General features: G+C 40.8%; 1 protein-coding gene across 3 annotated transcripts; it reads left to right on the forward strand.

Moving 5' to 3' along the window:
* Window positions 1-5603: 5603 nt before the first annotated feature.
* riox2 (ribosomal oxygenase 2) lies at window positions 5604-18335 on the forward strand. Of its 3 annotated transcripts, none has more exons than XM_029449058.1 (10): window positions 5604-6125; window positions 10672-11124; window positions 11653-11772; window positions 12446-12574; window positions 12682-12785; window positions 13081-13183; window positions 14471-14636; window positions 15950-16038; window positions 16128-16238; window positions 18057-18209. In XM_029449058.1, the coding sequence occupies exons 2-10, from the start codon at window positions 10678-10680 to the stop codon at window positions 18207-18209; spliced, it is 1422 nt and encodes a 473-aa protein (XP_029304918.1). In that variant the 5' UTR covers window positions 5604-6125; window positions 10672-10677. The 3 variants fall into 3 exon arrangements, with proteins under 3 accessions (XP_029304918.1, XP_029304919.1, XP_029304920.1); XM_029449059.1 differs by lacking the exon at window positions 5604-6125 and adding an exon at window positions 10468-10559; XM_029449060.1 differs by lacking the exon at window positions 5604-6125 and having other exon boundaries at window positions 10678-11124; window positions 18057-18335.
* Window positions 18336-25190: the final 6855 nt, after the last annotated feature.

Consider the following 25190-nt stretch of genomic DNA (forward strand, 5'->3'; position numbering starts at 1 on the left):
CTCCAACAGATCGAGTTAAGGAGAACTATGTTTTCAAGATATCACAGGTAAAAAGGGCTCCAATGGTTGTGAAGACCATTAAAAGGTAAAATACATACAAGCAAACAAACATAACTCCAAACATAAAATAATATATTTTATCACTATATATTGAAATCAGTCATCGTCTGTCTGACAACATGACGTTTAACTAAGTGAAGTTTTGTTAATCAGGCCTATGGTTTAGAATGTATGAGCTGGATAGTAACTGGAGCAAAAATGTTCCTCGCACTCCTGAAGGCAGCTTTCATAAGAGTGTAATCAGTCCATTTATTTGCATTGGCTTGTAATAGTATGGCTATCACTTTCTGCATGGCTGTCAGTGTTGATGGATGAACATTGCTCCGGCTGTAGAAGGAAAATCTTACTGCAGGACTCACTGTGGACTTTCAGATTCTCTGAGTGCTCTCAACTAGTGGAAGTACGACTGTTTTTGTTGTTGTTTTGGATATCAGTGCTGTATATTCCTCTCAATATAATGAAGTTCAACTAAACTGGACCTCACACTACAGCAGGGACACTCAACCATGTCATTATAAACAAGCTCTATAAGGGTTTTTTAATGATTTTTTTAATACAATCTGGCACCTTATTTACAATAAAAGTACAAAAAAAACAGTTTCCGATGAAGAACAGAAGGTTTATTGTAGCAGCACAAACAGTTTTTGCTAAAAGTGAGATATTCTCTACCAACTCCTGACTAAATGCTCCACTGTGTTCCCCAGCGAGTCTCTAGCTGTGTCTGCCTGCTGTTTGCTGCTGAGCAGGTAGTTCACAGTGTGTTTATTCATCTTTTTATCTGAAAACAAACCAAAACTTTGCTATGAGAGTCAACCAGAACAACACATTTGTGGGCCGGAGAGCTAAACAATAAGCTGAAACAGATTCAGGTGATAATTATTTGTGTGACTCGTCATTCATTGCTATTATAAAAATAAAGTAATTTTCTGTATGTCATATAGATAAGAGTTTCTTTTCGATGTCAACCTGAATCTATTTCTAAACGTCAACTGATTGAATATTATGAGGTTTGTTGTATTACACCAAGTTATTAACTTTGTTGGTAAAATTACATATTGTCCTAATTCCTTTACTCAAACTCTGGTTTATGTTTAACACATGTATCTGTGTTTTACTTGTGTAGACTGTGAGATTATTGTTCATCACCATTGTGTCGAGCAGAGAGCTGTGCATTGTGTGCAGGATACAGAACGACCAAAGATTTGGGCTCCTTTAAGAACTGGTAAGTATTTTAGCGATACATTCAGAAGGGGATATCGGCCTATACGAGGAATGTACAGTGTAAATCACACGCTGTACATTTTGCATTGGGAGGGGGCTTGTGTGTGGTGCTGTATGCAAATAACATATTGGCAAAACTCTGTGAACAACTCTCAACATATTACTCTAATGGAGATGCATGTAATGGTAACTTTTCATCAGCAAAAGTGTAATAAGGGAGGTGTAATAGGACCTGCTAAAACTGTGCAAGAAAAACATTTAGTCTTTACTCTGTATATTTGGTAGCTCCTCTGGTGTTGCTCGACCAGGTCTCAAGTGAAAACACAACTGCTGTTGAGAGCTAACATTTATTACCAATAACCACAACTGTCCACAGGGTCAACATGTTGTTGTTGAAGTAGGTTGGTGTCTGTGAGTGTGCATGAGAGGAAGGAGGGTTCAGGTTAGACCTTTATATGAGTCTGCAGTGCTGAACAGCGGGCAGTAAAGTGTTCAGTAGCCTGTGGGAGAAAGCTGTTAGACAGTCTTGTGGTTCTGGCCCAAACGCTGCTAAACCCAGTTCCAGATGGCAGCGGGGTGAACAGTCCATTGGAGCGGAGCAGTCTGATAATGATGATGCGCTGCTGCTGCGGCGTTTTTAGCAATTCAAGGCAGCCAGTGATCTTGTCTGCTGTCCTCTCCAGCTGCTGTAGGCTCTTACAGTCAGAGGTGCCATACCAACAGAAATGCAACTTGCAGCACTTTCTATAGTGCGCCTGTAGAATGTGGTAAAGGTGTGTGTGGTGTTGAGAGATTAGCATCTTAGGTTGTTTGTGATATAAACCTCCAGGAATGGGCTGCTATGAACCATCTTTACTGCAGTGTCATGGATGAGAAGTGGGCTGTGATCAGTATTGTTCTGAAGTCATTTACTGTCCAACATTAAGAAACAGATTATTGTACTCATTAATACATATTTCATGTCACTATGCATATCCACTATGTGGTACAGATTCAGTGTCAAATGTGATGCACATTGGCTCAATGACGGGACACAATCACAAGTTCTCAAACTATGATGTTTATTTGTACTCTAATGGTGCCCTCTGGTGGAGTGCCTGCAGTTGCATATGTCTGTCTCTATTTTGACAAGGTCACCACAGATTACCATTTACACTGAGTTTACCTCCGGCTTTTAAAAACTCTCATTGATGTGTGTTTGCACATTTGATTGTGGGTTCGTGCCCCAGACGTTATGGCTCAATTAAGGGTCTATATTCATTTTGAGTAAGGGATGGCGGATGCATCCGTGTTTTGCATCAGCTGTGCACCACAGTCCTCTACCATTGTCGTGAGGTTGTTAACTGCTAATGTAAGAACAGCAGATATTCCTTCTGAGATGAAGACACATCTGGTTTCAAAAGGTTTCTTGGAGGGAAACTGTGACATTACGGTCACTGTACCCATTGAAAAATAATAATAATACAAACACATTTAATATGTGTTTATATATATGATATTCCAAATGTTTTAACTGGATGTGTTTGACCAGTGGTGGGCCGTCAGGGCCAGTAAGGCCTTCTCTGCTGGCCTAAACATAATCAGAATATGCATTTAATTTTTATATATTCTTTCCACAAATATGTATTAAATTATTCCCCATACGCTATCCTCTTCATTTCATAGCTTTTCTCTTGGTTGCGCCAGCTAGCAGGCGTACGATAACTTCAGCATGTGCACGTCTTTGATTGGATACGCACTATTGAGAGGCAGAGCTATGCAGAGCTAGCAAACTTTGAACGAGCTAATTTGTGTAGATTTCTATAAGCTGTTTTTTTTCAACCCACAATGGCTGAAGGAGGAGAAGAGATCGATGTGGTCGCAGATATAATTACAACGGCATTTTCAAGACAAACTTTCCAAGAAAAGATAGACATCGTGAGAAGAGAACGGCCTTGGCCGGGTTTGTCCGCCACTTTCAAATCACTAACTACGAGCGGTACCCCCGGCTCACAGCCTCCGAGAGGCACTGAACATTGTACTGCTGGGAATGCCTTCTATTTACAATTAAATGTTTCGTAAATATTAATATAACTCTGTTGTTAGGGTGATGCAACACCCGGTTATACTGCGTTTCTGTCTAAATGTATAGTTTCTAGAGCCATGGCGTCATAATGATGGTATTAAGAGGGGGAATAATTCAGGTAGGACTGTGTAGGACATCACTGAAGGCCTAGGTGTGAAATGCACGGCCCGCCACTGTGTTTGACTATACCAGTAACTATATGAATGACTGTATTAATAAACTAAATAGAAGAAGAGTTTTGATTTGGTGACATCACAAATAATTTGGAGCTCATTCTGGTCCAGTATTGAACAAAAGTGTGCGGTGGAAACTTGAAGCCTGCAGGTCACATACACTGAGACCTTTCAGTGAAATACATCTTGTGTGAAGCAGTTTAACTTTTGAAATGAAAAATATGTTCATATTTATAGATGGATCTGTCAGTGAAGGAATTTAAATTTGTAATGAGAGCCAGACAAGCATGTTTGTGTGCTCGTGCTCCGAGGGAATATCTATTGTTTGTCATAAACTGATGATTGATGTGTTTCGGACCAACAGTTTTTGAGAAAAGTCAGGATAAGTAAAGCCCTCCGCCTGTGTACAGAAGATCATAAGACTGAACGGTGTTCTGTACAGACGATTAACATGATTTCAATGGCGATGAATTACATTAAAACATTTAATATATTCAACTGATTAACCCAGTTATTAACCCTTCTTTAAACAACGGGTGTAACATCACCATTGCGTGCAGGATTACGTGCAAACAGTGTTCACAGACTTGCTGCTGGCGCCAAGCAGTCGTTTCACAGCATTGAAAAGTTTAACCAAAATTTAACCAAACTGCTGAAACTCGCTATTTTATCATGTTCATGTGTGGCCTCAGCTTATGTTAGCCGTCTGTGTGTGTGCCACTATCCGGGCTGTGAAGTCTGAATACGCTTTGATAGTTTGTTTAAAAGATTCAATCCAAAGTGGCCGAAACGTAAAATACAGCACCATCATTAGGTTTAACCAGCGCTGGGGTTTATGCTGGCTCCCTCTGTACTGAGGCAGACTGCAGCAACACTGACTCACTATCACCTCTAGAGGAACAAGTGGTATTACAGATTGGACGGAGCGCAGCTAGCTGTTAGCATGCTAACTTCACTAGATAATTCTGAACACAACACAGAGACGTCTTTGATATAACGTCGTCACTGTTACCTCTTCACACTCTGTTGATAATGTTAGTTCATGTTTTGGAATGATATAAACACATTCTGGCAGATCTCACACACTGCAGCTTTAAAGGTTTTGGCACATCCACATTCATTTGATTGTATCATCATAACCTGCTGAGGAATTCTTTAAGGATTCAATGATTTCTATAATGTGATTGTTTAGAAGGATCACATTAATTGAAGGATGAGTAATTGTCTTTTATGAAATCTAGCTGTGTTTGTAATTGTGTTTGCCATGGAATGACAAAATGTTAACAAAAAACATAATAAACAGTCATGGCAGTGGGAATTTTAAGCGATTTCGTTCTCTCTGTAATAACTGAACTGATAGTTGTCCAAGTTGTTCTAATATTATTCTGTGATACAACAAATCTATTAATATAACATTTGAGCATTATTTATCTGTATGAAAGAATGTGTGTAAGGCTACATTAAGGTGCAAGCCCCCTACAGCCATCGCTAACACATCACAGATGCAGGCATGACCTCCATGAAAAGAGTGTCCTTTGCAGACACTCCACCAGAGGACAGCATCAGACAGCATCTATAATTATATATATATATATATATATATATATATATATATATATATATATATATATATAGTATGTAAATTAATTATGAGTTTCACTTATAAGACAAATTATCTTGAAAAACATTTTTTACCTACCTACCTGGTTTCTAACTTACGAATATATTGACATTTATTTCAGTATGATTGCTGTGCAACTTATTTGAGCTTATTTGCATTTTAAACGTTGCAGTTCATTGTAGATCAGTTGAGCTGGAAAGTCTACATTGGAAAAAAGTAGGTTGGAGTTGCCAGGGCTATTGTTGATGATGTTAGAGTAGAAAAGTGACCGTGTGTCTCTGAGGGACTTTGCGTATGCCTGTCTGTGAACAGTGAGTCCTGAAGCCTTGAGGCGCCGCTCGAGGACACGCCCCGCTGTCTTCATCTTCCGCAGCTCGCAGGTGTACCAGGGGGCTGAGCGTGAGAATGTGACTGTTCTGGTTTTGACAGGGGCGTGGAGATCCAGGAGACTGCTCAGAGATTTGTTGTAAAAGTCCACAGATTCATTGACTGATGTGAGATTTATAGTGGAGAGATGCTGGAGATCCGAGGTCATGGTGTCCGGGTTGATGTTTTTCAGATTTCTGAAATCGATTTGACGTTTTGGTTTGGTGTAGGGAAGCAGGAGTGGCCTTGTGATCCGACACACCCAGATCGTAAACAGATAGATTACGGATGGGGGCAAAGTTCTGCATTTAAAATATTTTTGCATAAAAATGTATCAAAGATACAAAGAAGCCTACTCATTGTGCAGAATGGTCAGGGTTATATGCATTAGTCTATATATTATTTGATTACTATTACTTATACATTAATGTGTAGGCAGCAGCATATTAAAGTGAAATAAAGCTTATTTTTACTACTTTATATACTATTGGGTATGTTCATCCGTAACATATGACACACTTTACTTTTCTATGCTGGTACCCGCTGGTAGGAGTTTCCCGTCGGACATATTTATTGAAACACAACTCTGTTCACGTGGGATACAGTGCCGCTGTAGAAGGTGAGTTGTTAATGTCTAACACAAACATCACATAACGAACTGTATCAGTTAAACTGTGACTGCTTCAGGTGCTGAGAGTTGCATATGAAGCTACACTGTCGGACATCTTTACTTGTTTATAATGCGAAATACTGACAACACAATCTTCATTGTCCGGTTCACCGGTCACGACAGCCGATCTATAGTTTATTTCTATTTAGATCTATTTGTTTTTCTACTCTGTTCATGAACGAACTTTTATTTATTAGACTCGTTAGAAATAGAGATCCCCCTGTTAGTCAGAAAAGACCAAGGGTTGCTTAATAATCCCGAACTCTTTCGTTGATATTATCAGACGTAGACTACATTTCAGACAAACGTTATAACTTAATAGATTTTACATACAGAGCAGACAAATGAACGTTACAAGTATCAAATTCACACTGTCAAGTCAAAGTCTCCCTAAATAAAGTCTGTTGACAACACCATTTACGAAATTTTGAAGGGGGTGCATTATTTGGCAGAGCTAATTTCTGATACCAGAGCCATTCAAAATGTGGGTTGTGTGTTGACTTTTATGAAATTAAAGAATTAAAGTAATAAAGAATAAAATATATTTGATCGGTAGAGTCACGTTGCTATTATAGGCTTTCCATTTCCAAGCCATCACCATTTACGCCATATTGAAGGGGGTGCATTATTTGGCAGAACTGATTTTGCAGCCAAGATGAATGTAAGTGAAAATGTTATCAAAATATGTTCTGGTGAGAACATTTGATCCTAAAGCATCTAATTTAAGGTGGAGTTCTGTAAACAAGATCAACATCCCGACCACCATCAGATCACTGGAAGAATAGAGTCATAATTCCTAGATGGACTAAAGTACTGCTTTTAGAACAGAGCTACTGGACAGTGAGTTACTGGAAGTGAAAATCACATTCATATTCTGAATCGAGGATTTTGATTATTAGCCATAATGTCGTAACCATCCACAGTAGAGTTACATGCTCCTGTAGAAGCCACACTTCCGTTTGATATCAACCTTGTTGTAATTAACATGTTTTATTTGTTTTATGTTATGGAGAAGTAAGTACCGGTACTAAAGTACACCATAGCACTAACCTGAAGTGTAACAGCGACGTCTCTGATTGGTGGAGCTCACTGTTACCATGGACGTTTGACGTGCTTGAGAACGGCTTGTTTGGAAACTTTCTTTTATGACATTTGAGCAGAGAAATAAGTCATGTAGTTGTTGAATCTGTCTTCATTTTAAATGGACAACCGTTAGTGTAAATGTTTTTCGGGAGTTTCCAGAGGCACTGAGGCCCCATTCACAATGGTTTATGCGATGTGCAGTTTCTGCACCCTTAAAATAATTATGTACAGTCCTTTGCCTTTTTTTCTGTTTTTTGCTCCCAATCAAATGTTTTATGTTCACTTTTCATTTCGAAGTTGGTTGGCTTACTTACTTACTTGCTTTAAATGTTTTATATAAGGATTTTCTGAAATGTCAACGGAGTAAAATTAATGGAAAATAATTTCTGATACCGTTCAAAATGTGGGCTGTGTGTTGAGTTTTATGAAATTAAAGTAATGAAGAACAAAATATATTTGATCAATAGAATCACATTGCTATTAAGAGTCTTTCCATTTCCACTGCGGTTCAGAGCCTCTAACATGGGGAATAGCTAACCACAGTAAATGCATGCGTTTTATTTTCATTCACAAGTAATTCCTGACAGATGCGTTTACGCTCATTCCATTACTGCAGCTCAGAATAGCATGAGGTAACTTTGAAGATATTGGAAACATAAACTTAACCCTCTGCTGTCTTGTTATTACAAAATAGTTTTGCGAAGTCGGTTTTTTAATATGATCGAGGGTTGAGGAAGAAGATCCAAATGCAAGAAATTTGAATTTGATGTGCTTTAACCAGGCAAACATGAAGAGCGTTCTCCCTCAGTTCCATCAGCATGTGGATTTTGCAACCAGAGGCTTAAATACACTGGATCTGGCCTACACAAACATTAAGAAGGCATTCAAGGCAGCCCTCCGCCCCCACCTCGGCTCCTCAGACCATCTCTCTGTTATGCTAATTCCTGCATACAGGCTCCTGCTCATCAGAGAAAAGCCCACGGTGAAGCAGGTGAGGATTTGGCCTGAAGGAGCCATGTCAGCGTTGCAGAATTGCTTTGAATGCACAGACTGGGACATGTTTAAGGAAAACCACCGAATTAATGTGGAGGAGTATGCTGTGACTGTACCTGCATACATCCAGAAGTGCATGGAAGATCCCTCTGTCACCAAGTACATCACTACACGTGCCAATGAGAAACCCTGGATGACTACGGAGGTGCGTGACTTGCTGAAGGCACGGAACGCCGCTTACAAATCTGGTGACGTGGTTGCTCTGAGATCAGCAAGAGCCAACCTGGACCGTGCCATCAGAGAAGCTAAGCACACCCATGGTCAAAAAATCCAGAGTTTCTTTAATGACGCCATGAATACCAGGCGCATGTGGCAGGGAATTCAGACCATCACTGGATACAAGGCTGCTCCACCACCCTGTGAGGACAACACAATCTTTCTCAACAACCTCAATAACCACTTTGGACGCTTTCAGGCACTAAACAACACAACTGCAATAAAAGCTGTTCCCAAGCATGATGAACAATCACTGATCCTCGACACAGCTGATGTCCGGAGGATGCTGAAGAAAGTTAACCCCCGGAAGGCGGCGGGCCCGGACAGTATTCCAGGACGGCTGCTCAGGGACTGTGCCGACCAGCTGGCCCATGTCCTCACAGACATCTTCAACACCTCGCTGGACCAGGCTATTGTTCCATCATGTTTCCAGTCAGCAGCCATTGTTCCAGTGCCTAAAAAATCCCCAATCACTTGTCTGAATGATTACTGGCCGGTAGCACTCACCCCCATCATGATGAAGTGCTTCGAGAGGCTGGTCAAGGACCATATCATCTCCATACTTCCCCCCAATCTCGACCAGTTCCAGTTTGCTTACCGCCCAAACCGCTCCACAGAGGACGCCATCTCCTCTGCACTCCACCTGAGCCTGGCCCACCTGGAGGAGAAGAACACCCATGTGCGAATGCTGTTCCTGGATTTCAGCTCGGCATTCAACACAATCATCCCCCAGCATCTGGTAAGCAAACTGGGACCCCTCTGCCTCAACACCCCCCTGTGTAACTGGCTGCTGGATTTCCTCACCAACAGACCCCAGCATGTGCGGATTGGAAACAGCACCTCCAGCACCATTTCTCTGAGCACCGGCTCCCCACAGGGCTGCGTTCTGAGTCCACTGCTGTTCACCCTGATGACCCACGACTGTTGTGCCAGGTTCAGTACGAACCACATCCTGAAGTACGCGGACGACACAACTGTGGTGGGACTCATCAGGGACAACAACGAACTGGCCTACAGGGAGGAGGTGAAGCATCTGACAGAGTGGTGTCACACCAACAACCTGATCCTGAATGTTGACAAAACAAAAGAGATCATTGTTGACTTCAGGAAAAAGCAGCACTGTCACACACCACTCCTCCTCAACGGCACAGCTGTCAAAACTACAGACAGCACAAAGTTCTTGGGGGTGCAACTCACAAACAGTCTGACCTGGTCCCTTCACACCTCCTCACTGGTGAAAAAGGCACAGCAGCGCCTGCACTTTCTGCACAGGTTGAAAAGAGCACAGCTCCCCCCTCCCATGCTCACCACGTTCTACAGAGGCACCATAGAGAGCATACTGGCCAGTTGCATCTCTACCTGGTCTGGAAACTGCAACACCTCAGACTGGAAGTCTCTGCAGAGAGTGGTGAGGACAGCGGAGAGGATCATCGGGACGTCTCTTCCTTCCATCAGAGACACTGCTAATAAACGCTGCCTCACCAGAGCCCAGTACATTATAAAAGACCCCACTCACCCCCACCACGGCCTGTTCTCCCTGCTGCCCTCTGGCAAGAGGTTCCGCAGCATAAAGAGCAGAACAACCAGATTCTGCAACAGTTTCTTTCCCCAAACCGTCAGACTGTTGAACCAAAAATAACTTTTTCTCCTGAGCAATGTGATGTGAACTCCACTCTAAGAACTCTTAAATGTATATATTTAGAGTGTATATATGTTATTTATATAAAGTATATTTATATATTAAGTACACATTTTATTTAATATTTATGCATCAGCACCACGACACTTTTAAATATTTATGACCAATTACTCAGTCACTTTTACAGTAAGCCAGGACAACAAAATTTCATTTGAATTGTACATTGTATAATCTCAAAATGACAATAACATTTTTTGATTGATTGCTGCAGATATTATAGAAAGTCTTTAGTTGAGGGGACTGGCTGTCCCCTGCTGGGAGGCTGTAGTGAAGCATGTCATCAAGGCTTCACTTTGCACACAACCTGATATGTTACGGCCTGTTAGTAGCAGGTACTGTAAAGCTGTAGCTTAGTGGTAATTGCTTCCCGAATAAAAGATGAAGTCTGATTTTAGTTCACTATCTCATTGATCATGTTCTTTGAATTTTGTTTCCATTTCTCAGATTAAAATGCCTAAGAAAAGCAAAGCAAAGACTGTAAAGAGACGGAGCAGCGATGATGAGCAGCTCCCTCCGAAACAAAGCAGGATAGCAGAGCATAGCAACACTTCCATATCCCCTCTGTGCTTCAACAGCCCCGTCAGCCTGTTCGAGAGCCTCATCCAGCCCATTGGGACAGAGCAGTTCTTCAGGGAGTACTGGGAGAAGAAACCCCTCCATCTGCAGAGGTCTGATCCCGACACAGCCTCCTACTACCAGTCTTTGTTCCAGCTTTCCGACCTGCAGAGCCTGTGTTCTCACGATCTGGAATACTGCAGCGACGTCAACGTTGTCCGCTGCATCAACGGCAAGAAAAAAGTGTTCAACAAGCAGGGGCAAGTTAAGAACAGTGATCTCAATAAGAACTTTGTTCGAAATAAGGCCACCATCCAGTTCCACCAGCCGCAGAGGTTCAAGGTGAGAGTCCTTACAGCAAAGAGGAAATCGTGGCTTTGATGTCTTTGGGAGGAATGATGCTAATGTTAATGTTAGTCCATCTGTCAGTTACTCATTTCTAACACCAGATCACTTGACTGTGTCATGTGATCTGGGTCATTTCACACAGCTTCTCTTGAAAATAGCCAGTTATCAGCTATGTTATGTGAGGCTGTTGCTGTTTGCTCATTCAGACCAGACCGCATAGTGCTCACTGTACACAGCTGGTACGTAGTGTGGAATTGAGGCACGGCTTGTTGTGAAGTTCTGCAGTCTCAAAGTGGTAATCACTTCTGAATGCAGCTGTCCAGTTTTCAGATGCTACTCTGGAGTGTAACCATTTCAGATTGATTGGAACAACAACAGCAACTTGATGTGGATTTCTCATTGAGAGGAGTTTTATGTGACCTTTGTTATCGTTAATACCAGATAAATCTAAAGGAATCTGAACAGTTGAGTGAGCGTCTGTCAGGAGCAGCTCTCATGTCATTTTTTTCTGTGTGTTGTCAGGATGAGTTGTGGAGGATTCAGGAGAAGTTGGAGTGCTTCTTTGGAGCCTTGGTGGGATCTAACGTCTACATCACACCGGAGGAGTCCCAGGGCCTTCCAGCTCACTATGACGACATTGAGGTAAAACAGCAGTAAAAGCCTCTTCATATTAATATCACACCCTTATTCCACAAAATATTTATGACTGAACCACTAAAATTCAAGGATGCACAGATTATAATATGATGAAAAGAGATCAAAATAACAATTTGGCCGTTAACGATGTTTTTGTGGTTATTTATTCCCCTTTTGTGCCAGGGAAACAAAACAATCTCAATTATAAAATAATGATAATAATAATGGGGAAGTGATGACCTAGTGGTCTAGTGGTACGGTTAGTGGTGCAGCTACCACATACAACACTAGAAGGTTGTGAGTTCAACACCAGGCTTCCACCATTGTGCCCCTGAGCAAGGTACTTACCCCTGAGCTGCTCCAGGGAGATCGTCCCTGTAGTTAGTTCACTGTAAGTCTCTCTGGATAAGAGCGTCTGATAAATGGCCTGTAATAAAAAAAAGAAGAAATATTAACAATCTGTCAGCATTTGAATGAGCACAAATTAAATCATACAAATATATGAAACAGCCTTCTTTCAAATAAAAAAGCCTTTTTAGCTGCGACCTACTCAATGAGCAGAAGAGGGAGCGAGCTTGCTGTAAAATTGTAAATAGGAACTTATCAGCAGACAGCAGAGCAGGTACAGTGTCAGCAACATGCATTTTCCCCCGATGCTGATTGGGTGCTCTTTGTCCAGGTATTTGTTCTGCAGCTGGAGGGACAGAAACGTTGGCTTCTCTACACTCCTACTGTCCCGCTGGCATCAGAGTACAGCGTGGAGTCAGAGGAGAGGATCGGCAGCCCCACCCATGATATTATACTGAAGGTACAGAGCTAGATATTCAAACACAAAAAATGAACCAAATAACATTTAGCTGTATAAAACCGAGTTACGTGTTGTCTGTATGAGTGAGTCGTCTTCTCCCTCCACAGGCGGGAGATCTTCTGTACTTTCCCAGAGGAACCATCCATCAAGCCAGCACACCCGCAGGAGTGGACCACTCCACCCACTTGACTCTCAGCACTTACCAGAGAATGTATGAGAATTCCTTCACTTTAACACTGTGTCCACACAGTATTGAACTGTAGTTGCACGTATGTGCACGTATGTGTAGACGGCTGTATTGATTAAAATAGCATAAGGCAAATGTGTTCCACCTCCTGTTCAGAAACGGTCTAACTCTTTGCTCCGAGTATGCCATTAAATCAAGTTTCGGTAAAGACAATTAACTAAAACAAACTCTGGGAAATCTTTGTGTATTTCTCCGTCTTTGATTTGGTAATAAAGAATGTCTCTCACCTTGCCTTTCCTCTCTCCTGTCCTTTCCTCAGGTCATGGGGAGATTTGCTGTTGGACATATTTCCCAGATTGCTGTGTGACCGCAGCAAGACTGAAGTCAGTCTGAGAGAGGGCATGCCCAGAAGACTCTTACTGGTAAAACTGTTTGTTTGGATTACTGTGACACAACTAAACTTTGTTTAGCCTAAAGGGTTTGTGTGACGGAAAGTTTGCCATCTGCCCCAGTTCACGACAGATCGACAGACTCAGAACTAAGACTGGTGGATTTTTCACTCTCAAATTGACTGACAGATGTTTTATTGTCTGACCAAACACTGAAGAACAGCTTAATCCAAGATGTTGTTGTTTTTTATGTTAATTGTGTACATCACGATGTTTTGTGAAAAACGGAAATAAGAGAAGTTTTTAGTTGCTTATCACTTGGGGCTGGATTCAGAATTGACGACCTGTGGAGTTTTGGAAACTTGTGGCACTGCAGAGGAATGTTTTGATGAGCAGGTACTTGTATTCTTACTATCTTGTGTTCTACCAGCGTGGGCAAGACATGGTCTCTGTCTTCAGGCCACCACAAAGACGACGATACGTGAAAACAGTCACAATGCTATATATATATATTTTTTTTATATATATATATATGCTATATATATATGCTATATATATATATGCTATATATATATATATATATGCTATATATATATATATATATATATATATATATATCTTGTTTGCTACAATTATCTTAGACAACACAGACCATCAGGTTGACATAAAGTGCAATTTCAAATCTGGCATAACATCTTTCATTGCACAATAAACAATATGTTTAAAAGTTGTGTAATCTGACGCCATGTGTAAAGCCTCCGTTAACCCCCTGTCCTCTACCACCTGCAGTCCATTGCAATACATTTCTTGATGGAGTTGTTAATGTGTCTCAGGTAGACCGACTCATTCTGCGTCTGAACGCCTGATCGAGAGATGACGAGACGGGTCGCTCACTTTAGCATCAGCGGCGGTGCTAGCTAGCTCCGAGCTAGCTGCTAAGTGCTTTGCGTTGAGCTGATATTTCACCTTGAAGTTCTCAGATGGTTCGAACATTCTTTGCTGCAGGAATCTCACAGAACGGAGCATCAACAGTTACATCCGGGAGTTTATTAAATGTAAACTTTACATTCACTGGGCCAAGTAACGTTTTTTCAGTGTGTCCATGTATCGGTCTTGCCCGTTTGTTAATTTCCTGAGTCCAAACAAACCAACTCATATGGAGGTGGGTGAAGTGGAGCCACTGAGATATGCAGATCAGGCAGAATGTTGGGAGTCATATTTCCATGCAACCAGTAGCGCAAACAGCCATTTTTACAGCATTTATTCACATCTTCAGCAACTGACTGTCTGGATTTGGCGGCTGTGTATTTGTGTGTGCAGGGTAACAGTGAAGGCCTGGACACCGGCATGCAGATGGCCTCTCGTCTCAGATCTCTGGCTGATGAGATGGAAACAGGGAAGCAGGAAGTCCACTCCACCCACATGAAGAGAGACTTCATCATGAACAGACTGCCCCCATACAGCCAGCAGGACCTGCTTACACCATGTGAGCTTGTGTTCAAACTAGGGGTGTCAATCGATTACAAAATTTAATCAAATTAATACATGATAATCTGATTAATTAAACAAATTAATTGCTATTAATCGCATATATCAATATTTTCTTGGAAAAGGCCCTTAAATGAAGATATTTCAACTAAAAAAACATTTAACATGAGTAAATCATTGAATAGAAAAATCAAGAGGGAGTTGGAAATCAATAAAAAAAATGATTTCCTATTAAACTATTCAACATGTGCAAGTCACCGGTTACAGTTGGTGACGCTGTCAGACAGGTGTGTTGATAATTTCCCTCTGATGGTGTCAGTGCTCTCGTGTCATCTTAGAAAATAAGAACGCTGCTCGCAGAGGCCGAGCCGACCGTCCGCTCCAGCTGACGGGCCGGTTTATGTCTGAACCCGTCAGTGTGGCCACATGCCACAGTCGGCTTATTTGGCAATATAGGTAGTGTTATTCAACATGCAGCAACTTACAGTAATAATCATTTTAATAATAAATTTTATTTATTGAATGCTTTTAATAATAATCAAAGACACTTTATATTTACAAGTTAAAATGATCATATTAACGACACGCTAAAAAAGCACATTAGAAATGACTTTTAAACACAATAAACGCAGTCACTCCAGGTCCTGAGTGGTGGAGACGAGAGGTTGCCATCAGAGGAACGGAGGCTGCAGGAAGGAGTGTGGTGGTGGAGCAGATCCATGAGGAAGGAGGGGGCCTGGTTATGGAGGGATTTGAGTGAGGAGAAGGACTTTGAAATGGATCCATTGTTGAACAGGGAGCCAGTAGAAGTTCTGGATGTACTGCAGTTTATTAAGGATTTTGGATTATGTGCCATAAAGAATGCTGTTGCAATAGTCGACTCTGGATGTGATGAAGGCATTGATGAAAATGTTTGAGAATTGTGTTTTTGTGGAAAAGAGAGTCTTGTGTTGGTGCAGCCAGAGTGTTTAAGGTGGAGCTGTGCTGAGAGCGTCTTTGTATTGTTGAAGATAGTCTGTGTAGAATTGGAGACACACTCTGAAACCTCTTGGAGAGTTTTTCAAGCTGGCACTTACAAACTTTCATTTGGTGGATTTCCGGAGTATAACAGGGAACAGTAACATCGATATATCAATTTATTAACGTCAACATTACATGATATGATTTGCTGATTAATTAATCGAAATGAAAATGTTAGTTTGACAGCTCAAGTTCCAACATGTACAGTGGACTGTATACTATGTGCACATTAATACAATTTGCTTAGCCATTTTGTGCATATGTACATGTAAGTGTGTGTTTGTGTCACAGCAGGAAGGATTCCTGCCTTGGAGGATATGGTATGTTTGAGGTTTAAAGACCATATGGTGATAACAGTGGAGCCCAGCCAAGAGAGAACGGTAAGTCTGACACTAGTCCGATATCCTGACTAACACAAGATATAAAAACTCAGTGACGTGTGTGTGTGTGTGTGTGTGTTTTTTTTTAGGATGAGGCCACAGAGCTGGTCGTCTTTGTCTTACATTCTTTGAAGAACCAGAGGGAGAGCCACATGATGGGTGAAAGTTGCGATGAAGAGGAGGAAGAGGACATCTCCAGGGTAAGCTGTGACTCACTCAACCCTGTTCTCCTCACTGCGTGTAGTTTTCATTCTTCACTCCTTTTTAAAGGCTAACGGTGCCCACTGTACGCCTACTGTCCCCTGACCTGCCGGTCGCTCTCCGCTCTGGGGATGGGACTGAGATTGTACCTTGTGGGTGTCTCTGTGAGTTGGGCTTTGGAGTGTGGTCATGCTCTCTGCCTCTTTTGGTTTGGGTGGGTGCCTACGGCTTCTGCATGTTTCTATAACTATTTAGAAATCTGGGTAAATCACTAAAAGGCTGAGTGTAATGCAACATTATTTGAGAAAACAATATACTGTATAAATGATCCTGTTAGTATGTATATGTACTCATACATTTGGATTTATTTTATTTTCTTATTACATTACAGCTCATTTAGCTGATGCTTTTGTCCAAAGCGACGTACAATAAGTGCAAACAATCAAGAGGATACAACTCTGAACAGTGAGAATCTTACAAGTACATTAGATTCAAACAGGTTCACTCCTTTAAGTGCAGAACAGCTGAAAATAAGCCAAACAAAAGTAAGTGCAACATACAAAGAACAGTTTTTTTATTCTTATTTTTTTCATTTGTTGATGTGCAGTTGAAACAGGTGAGTTTTCAGTCTGAGACTGAAGGTGTGTAGACTGTCTGCTGTCCTCACATCAATGGGGAGGTCGTTCCACCATTTAGGAGCCAGGATAACAAACAAACGGGTTTTGTTTGAGGGGAATCTGGGTCCCACTCGTAGTGAGGGAGTGGCGAGCCGATGGCCGATGCAGAGCGTAGTGAATGTGCTGGGGTGTATGGTTCGACCATGGCCTGGATGTAGGAAGGGGCTGATCCATTCACAGCACGGTGGACCAGCACCAGAGTCTTGAAGCAGATTCGGGCCACCACTGGTAGCCAATGAAGGGAGCGGAGAAGTGGTGTAGTGTGGGAGAACTTGGGCTGCTGTATTCTGGATGAGCTGTAGAGGTCGGATGGCACATGTAGGCAGTCCAGCAGTCCCAGGCGGGGAAACAACTGAGGTGCCGATGTTGATGGTAAGGTCTTGGATGGGAGAGCCCTTTCCCTGAAGGAAAAGGAGCTCGGTCTTGTCAACGTTGAGTTTCAAGTGATGTGCAACCATCCACCGAGAGATATCAGCCAGACAAGCCGAGATCCGTGCTTCCATCTGGGTTTCAGATCTGGGAAAGGACAGAATCAGTTGAGTGTCATCTGTATTGCTGTGGTAGGAGAAGCCATGAGAGTGAATGACAGAGCCAATTGAGTTGGTTTACAGAGAAAAGAGGAGGGGACCCAGGACTGAGCCGTGAAGTACCCCGGTGGTGAGTTGACAAGGGTCCGACAGAGCCCCTCTCCAAGTACTTATCCATTATTGACAGTTTGGAGGAATTGATTTCTGATGCTGTTTGTATTGATTGTATTGTACACCTCAAAGGGCATGATCCTGCTTAGAACATGGTGACTTGCCAAAGAAAATAAATGTGGACCATTCATTTATATTTTCATGCGTTTTGCAATCAAGGTTTTCATAAGCCATAATAAATAACAAATGATTGGTCACGAATTGAATGTGAGATGATCGCTGTTATGTGATACAACATATCAGTAAGTTCAGAGTCTTGCAGCTTGTGTGTTACTGTTGTCATCCTGTGGTGTTCAGTTTAAAAACTAAATATCTAAAATAGCAGCTGATAGCACCTATAAAGCACTCTGCCTTGCACATATAGTACTGTACTAGCAATGCACAGTCCTTGATGTATGTATAAATATGTTTGTTGAGTCCACGGTTGTCTTTGTCTCTGCAGGGACTGCAGTTCCCTCTGTCCCACCTGCCGGCCCTGCAGCAGCTCCAGCAGGCGGAGCAGCTGGCTGTGGCTCAGCTCCAGCTGCCCACTGAGGAGGCCAAACGCAGTCTGGTCCTGGCTCTCTGGAGTGAGAGTCTGCTGGTTGTGCTATAGCGAACCACTACGTCAAAGTATCACTGAAGTGATGTATTAAATCCACATCTGTTGATATTTAGGAATACTTCTAAATATTTCTCTTTGTCTTAATGTGATTTTATGAATAAAGCTTTCACACCTCCAGGAGTGCAGATGTAGCTTTTTGTCCCTGTAGAAATACTATGTAGATTAATATACATATTCTATACTGCTGCTCGAAACAGTCAGTAGGTCCTTACTAGCATTTGCGATAGAGAGCCGAAGTCTTGATGATAAGTCCGGGCTAGCGTCTGTTCCACCGGCTTCTGTAACTCCTTACAGTCTCTACTTCAGTTAGCAACCATGCTAAATACACCCTGAGTCCCTTGGCAGGTAACAAAGACTGAAACATTACAAGTGACGATATAATAATATACAATACTCTGCCGTAACACCTTAACGCAGGAATATGGATCCAACTTAAGCAGTGATGGTCTTGGGAAATGGTGTTAATTTAAACGCTAAAACCAGAAGTATTGAATAAACAACCATATTTAATAGTTTAATGCAATCCATATCTATATATATATATAGTTAACCACACAACATGTTGTTTAGAAAAGTTTGGTTCTAAGCCTGGAGTTTGTGTTATTTGCTTTATTATAAATGTCAATGGGTTTTAAGTGAGGGTTTGTTACTTCTGAAACAGAAACTGTTCTGGTTTCACTTCTCTCTAAATCAGTGGTTCTCAACCTTTTTTGGGCCAGCACCCCCCTATCCATTATCCAGGTCCCTAACCGCCCCCCATCAAATAAAATGTAGGCCAATTGTATTTTAATGTTGATTATTATTATTAGTATTATTATTCTTAGTATTTATTATTTATATTACAATTTTGCTGTTGTTTTTACCTTCAATTGCCCTAATACACCATGTACCCAAGGAGCAAACAAAGGTGGGAATGTGGGGGCTGCAGCTCCCCCTGCTGGCCACAGTGACATGCTGGAAATATAATTTTTCATTTTTAAATATTATTATTATTATTATTATTATATTATTATTATTATTATTATTATTATTATTATTATTGTGACTCAAGAATGGCAAATATGTTCGTCTACATTCTAGTTTACATAACATACAGTATTTCTTCACTTAAAATATTCCAAATTCCGGCCCACGGCACCGCTTTGGTATCTGAACAACTGAAGGTCGTGGCCATGCCAATCCAGTTGCGCACAGAGACATGGTTGAGCACTGCGCAATGTGGTGCCAACAGTGAAGTGGGGTGAAGTTCATGGCTGGGGAGGCACTGACTCAGTCAGATTTACAAATATATAAACCCAACTGAGTAGCTTATTCGCCATTTTCTTGGCAGCATGAACATTGACTACTGGTTATTTTTCATATCTCATATCAGCATTCTTTATACACACACAGTAAGGTACATATTTGGCCAAAAAAGAAGCTACATATATAGCGGCTCAGAGAGGTACATGTATTTGCTCTGCACCCTCCATAGCGTTTTAAGTCTGATGCTTTGATTAATTTTTAATACAGACTGCACTATTAACTAAATATTTTATTTAAAGTCAAAATGTAGTTTTTAATTTAAATATTGGATTGTTTTCTCTTAGTCAGATCTCGTTTTCAATACAATTGTGATCTTACCTTTACATGTAAAATCTTCCATTTTTGGCCGTCAGTCGGAGAAAAAAACTAAAGTAAACGGTGCTACAGTGCACGTGACTCTGATGTTAGCTAGCAGTAGCTTGTTGGTGCTACAGTTCACCTGACTGTGACGTTAACTAGAAGTAGCTTGTTGGCGCTACCGTCTAGTAGAAGAAGAGCAGCAACACGAACCTGTGGGCTCACGTGCGCCCTCTTCACTGAGTACTGTCTGCCTCACCTGGTGTCTTCTCACTGTGGTTTTATGTCACATCAGCAAAACTAAATATGTTACACACATATATTACATACATTAACTGGACTATGCAAAGTCAGGACGCATAATAAAAGTGTCAGTAAACATTATATTGGCGACATACAGAGAGATAGCAACAGGCACGCGCCAAATGCATGCGCTCAACCTAGTTTGCGAGGGATTGCGCAATCCGAGGTGAGGCTTAGCTCGTCGCTGCCTCAGCTCGCAGTTCTCCTGTATCTGAACAGAGAATACGCAAATTCAGCGATTTTGACTTTAAAATCATTTAATTACTTCAAAATTATTGGAATCATACAGAAAATGCATTTATAGCACAGACCAGTGCACAAATATACATTTATATTTATTTTATTTGTTTTTTTTACTTTTCATGAGGCTCTGCCTCCCCTGCACCCCCCCTCCCCCATTGGAGCCCGCTTACGTTTTGTGCAGCCTGCATCAGACTGCTGTGAAATACTCCATCATCAGTCCGGTGTGACTCGGTGGTGTACGTCATCTTTATTTAACGAGTCTGGCCTGAAGCTCAACATTTAAATCACATTTTATTATAATATAACCTACGTGTGGCTGTGATGAGACTTTTATAGCGGTGTTCCCAGAAACAAAAGACCGTTATTATAAAAAAAAATAACTAATGTACTTGTGGATCATAACCATGATCAGGTTAATGTGTATATGAAGACAGAGCTTCAATGATAACTTCTTCATCCATCAAACCACTGACTTCTGACAACTGTCAATCAACCTGTCTCCCTGGGAGCAACACTTCACACACTCAAGAGAGTGCTGTGAACTATTTCTCCTGAGTATTGCTGTGATGCTTTGGTACACTGTGCGGTCAGAGGGCATCACTTTAACGGCTGTGGGTTGTGTGGGAACTAGCCTACAGACAGTTAACCTTGACCACATGTTCCAACACTCTAAATGGACCCTGTAATAATAACCCGGCGTAATGACTGACTTCTCTTTGGAAGGAATGCACTATGAATATATGCCGCTGTCTTTTTTTTTTACTCTGTGCATTTTTTACATTAACTTCAACTTGAGCATAAATGACTTGGGTTTAAATGAACAGTTTCATGCAACTGCTCTGAGCAACAACTACACTTCTTTTTCAGCAACACCTTCAGTTTGCAGCTCATATGATCCAAGCGTAAATACTGTGCTGTAAAAACAAGTGATTCATATCATGATTCAAGTATTTAGGGCAGGGGAGGAAGTATACTGACATTCCTTTGTTGAGGAAACTGTTAGACATGTCATGACATCAGTACTGACAGATTTGCATGGTTTTGTTACGAGGTATAAATCACTAAGAAGGGAGGTTATAGTAATGGCTAAATTAGAGAGTGCAGCATTTTTAGTGACCCAAACTTTAAATGTGCTGTTTTTCTCTATATGACTTGACTGAAACAAAGATGTCTCATTGATTTGTTGCTATTACAATGAAGGTAGGGTTAACATTTAGCAAACATGTAGACCTAAACTTAAACGGATATTTATATGACTGCACATATTGATTAATACATCGTAAAGAGGTCGCTGAACACTGTGTTTTGCCAGTAAAATGCATCCTGTTATGATTAACTGCTTGATAAAAAAAGATGATAACATTTATTGGCCTTCATCACAATATCCTTTTTTTTTTTTTATACGCAACCATCTACTTTACTAGTTCTTTCCCTTCCTATAAATCACAATGCTTTCAAGTCCTCAGAGCAGTAAACTACTGGAAACATCTCTAATGCTGCAGAATAAACTTCAGCACACCTCTATGATTAATAGCCAACATTGTGACAGATATTCTGTGAATAACACTTTCAATGTTGAGCTGTGTCTGCTGAAAGACCCGAGGCATTGTTGCAACCCAACAACTGAGATTTTATAGCTGGCGTGCACACCGAAAGGGATTACAGCAGCCAACTGCACGTAATTGCCAGTAATTTCAGACAGAATGATTCACAATTGTTGTGTCAGTAGACTTGCTGTTTTGACTTTTTTTTTTTACTTGTACAAAATCTGTGATGTAGACACTCTCTCACCATGTTTCCAAAACACAAGAAGTGTGTTTGACTTGTCTCTGTGGTACATGTTGACAGATGATAACAGCTCATACTAAACTTGACTATAGCTCAGATCAAACTGACTGAAGTTCTTTTTGTGTGTTAATGTTCGAATGATTCTTAAAGACTTCATGTCTTACTCTGCTCCTCCACCCCAGAGGGAGGTGTGACTCAGAGGCCCGAGTAGCTCCTTCTCTGGTGGGTCTTTGGTGTCTCTGACACACGCGACAGGCAGCATTCTGTGCAGACAGCAGAGAGGAAGATAAATGGACAGAGAACTGCTCGGCAGCTCCGCGAGTCACCCAGTACACAAAAGATAAAAGTGCATTCAAGGAATTATTGTACTTAAGTTCAATTATGAGGTGCTCGTATGAGTATTTTTAGTTGCTGTTGCTGTTACTTGTACTTCACTACATTTCAGAGACAAATATTGTACTTTTTACTCCATAACATTTATTTACAACAGTTAAGTCAATTTATAAAACATGATGCATCGTTATGAATTCAAGTACCCCACCATATAGAACATAATACAAATGAGCTGCACGTCAACAAGCTGTGACATTAAAATGCTACTTACGTGTTAATGTGTAATACTATTTAATATAAAATATGTCTTTAGACAACACTGACAGGTCCACGCTGTACATACAGTCTGTAGTACATTCTTCTGATAATACTTTCTACTTTTACTTAAGTAAATATTTGAATTCAGGAGTTTTCCTTGTAACAGAGTATTGTTACTGAGTGGTATTGCTACTTTTACTGAAGTAAACAATATGAGCACTTCTTTCATCTCTGCATTTAATGAATTGTCTTTGCAACAAAAATCAATCGTTATACTGTCACATGTAAACATGAGTCACAAAGAATTGGAAAGGATGAGGTCATATGCTGTGGCATTTCTCGTACATGAACACATCATTTTCACTCAAAATAAAATGATGTTTTAAGTTTTCTTTTTCAACCAAAATATAAATTCCTTTTTTGACCAAAAAAGCAACACCGCTTGTTTTTTGCAATAAAATAGATTTGAGTATTGCAAATAAAATAACTTTTGGCAGATTGGCAGTGTACAGTTGATGACATTTTACAAGCATTAACTATCCTAAGGACAAATAGTGGAGCGGCAGAGATAACCTGCAACATAGATTCTTTTTTTTGACTAGAGGCTTTTTATTGAGGTGAGAAAATTCCATGGCAGATACCAAAAACATGCATTAACATACCACTGCAAAGCCAAGGTTAGCAAACCTGGACCTTACTCACTTATTACCCCTAACTACCCCTTTGGAAATGCACATCCATAACGTTTGGCACACAGACCTCTAATAACAACCGGCTAACAACCAGTCATTATGGGGGCTTGAGCAGGAGATTTACAAATCTTAGGTTCAGCGCCGTTGGACAGGTTCCCTTTGCTTGAAAATGGTTATTCCACCAGGGGCATGGCGAGCTGCGTGATAAAATCTTGTGATTTATTCCCGGCGGGTGATAATTACTGGTGTCTTGTCACCTGTCAAAAATGAATGGCTAGGGAGAGTCCGAGGTTGTAGTTTTCATGCTCTTTACACCACAGCAGTAAATCTGACATGTTTGTGAAACCATAAATCACAGCTTGTGATAAAGCCTACACACTGTTTAGAGCTGAGCGGCGTGGGCTGAACATTTCAAACAGTTTTAGCTATAAAGGTATGCAAAAGATCAGCAGGGTTATTTAAAAGGCGTGGTAAGTGCAGTGGTTACTTAAAAGATTTGAACGGAAAACAAAGACAAAAATGAGTAAAATGCTTCAACATCATCGTGAGGCTTTAGCCTCTATAAGATGTTACACATCGATACGCTAAAGTTTGGACTCTGTTTTGCACAATTTGTTGCGCTGCTCAATGATTTTAAGATCGTGTCTTTTGCATGTAAGAAAGTAAGTATTTTATGGAAGTTATTGTATGAGCGCACCGTGTATCTTCAGGGCTTCATTTAGTCAGTGATAAACATTTGTTACTTAGAATGTTCAGGTGTCATATATTCAGGTTGGAATAAGCGCTTGTGAACATTGTGAACACGACTCTTACCTTACTCTCTAACCCTAACCCTTTTAACTAATAAAAGATCTTAGTGGAATTAACTGTGTAGACTAGATTTGAATTAGAAGACATCAGCAAAGTGTAGAATACCAGGTTGAGCTGAATAGCTTTAGGGTCCAGGTCTTCATGTTTCAAAGAAAAAAAAGATCTCCTTACATAATAAAAAATGCAAGTGTAATAGAAAACACTACACATAATTAAAATATGTTCATTTTGCACAAATTCTGTAACAAAGAAAATTTCACAAAACTGGAGAAACATTTACACTGCTGTTGTATGTGGGGGTATATGAATTAAACAAACGTTATAATGAATCAGTAATGAGTCCAATCTGTGCTGATCTCCCGGACACAACACGACAGACTAAACATTCTAACCTCAAATCAATAGCTGTGGTTTTGAAACTGTGGGCTGTAAAGGTTGGCATCTCAGAGCTGCAAAATGTACAATTAAAAAAGAGGACAGGAAGGAAGCAATGCTTCTCAACGACCCCCAGTTCAGTGTCTCAGGGCCTACCCTTTAGTTACCTGACCCGTTGCACTTGGCCAGAAGCCTAGCTAAACTTCAGTGCAATCACCTTTCACTGTCCACCACAACATCTGACTCAGACATGTTTCATGTGGATGCAGGTCTTTCCCCTTTTCCACTGTTCAGCTCCAGACAGGTTTGTGCCAAGAGAAAGAGAAAGAGGAGTGAATAAAAGATACAAGTCCGTTTCTATTCTGTATCTAGTAGTTTAGTTCTTAGTTTCAAAAATGATATCTAGTATCTAGCAGTAATTAATATAAAACTATTTCTAAAATATGTTACTGGTGCAACTGTCTAAATCTCATCAAAATGTAATCACATCTTCACTAGCAAAAGGTTGTGAAAGATCGATAGCCTCACCAGCAACAATTGCAGGTTCTAATTGTAAAATATTTGCCCT

Source organism: Cottoperca gobio, chromosome 14 (genome assembly GCF_900634415.1).
Source record: "Cottoperca gobio chromosome 14, fCotGob3.1, whole genome shotgun sequence".
Classification (NCBI taxonomy): domain Eukaryota; kingdom Metazoa; phylum Chordata; class Actinopteri; order Perciformes; family Bovichtidae; genus Cottoperca; species Cottoperca gobio.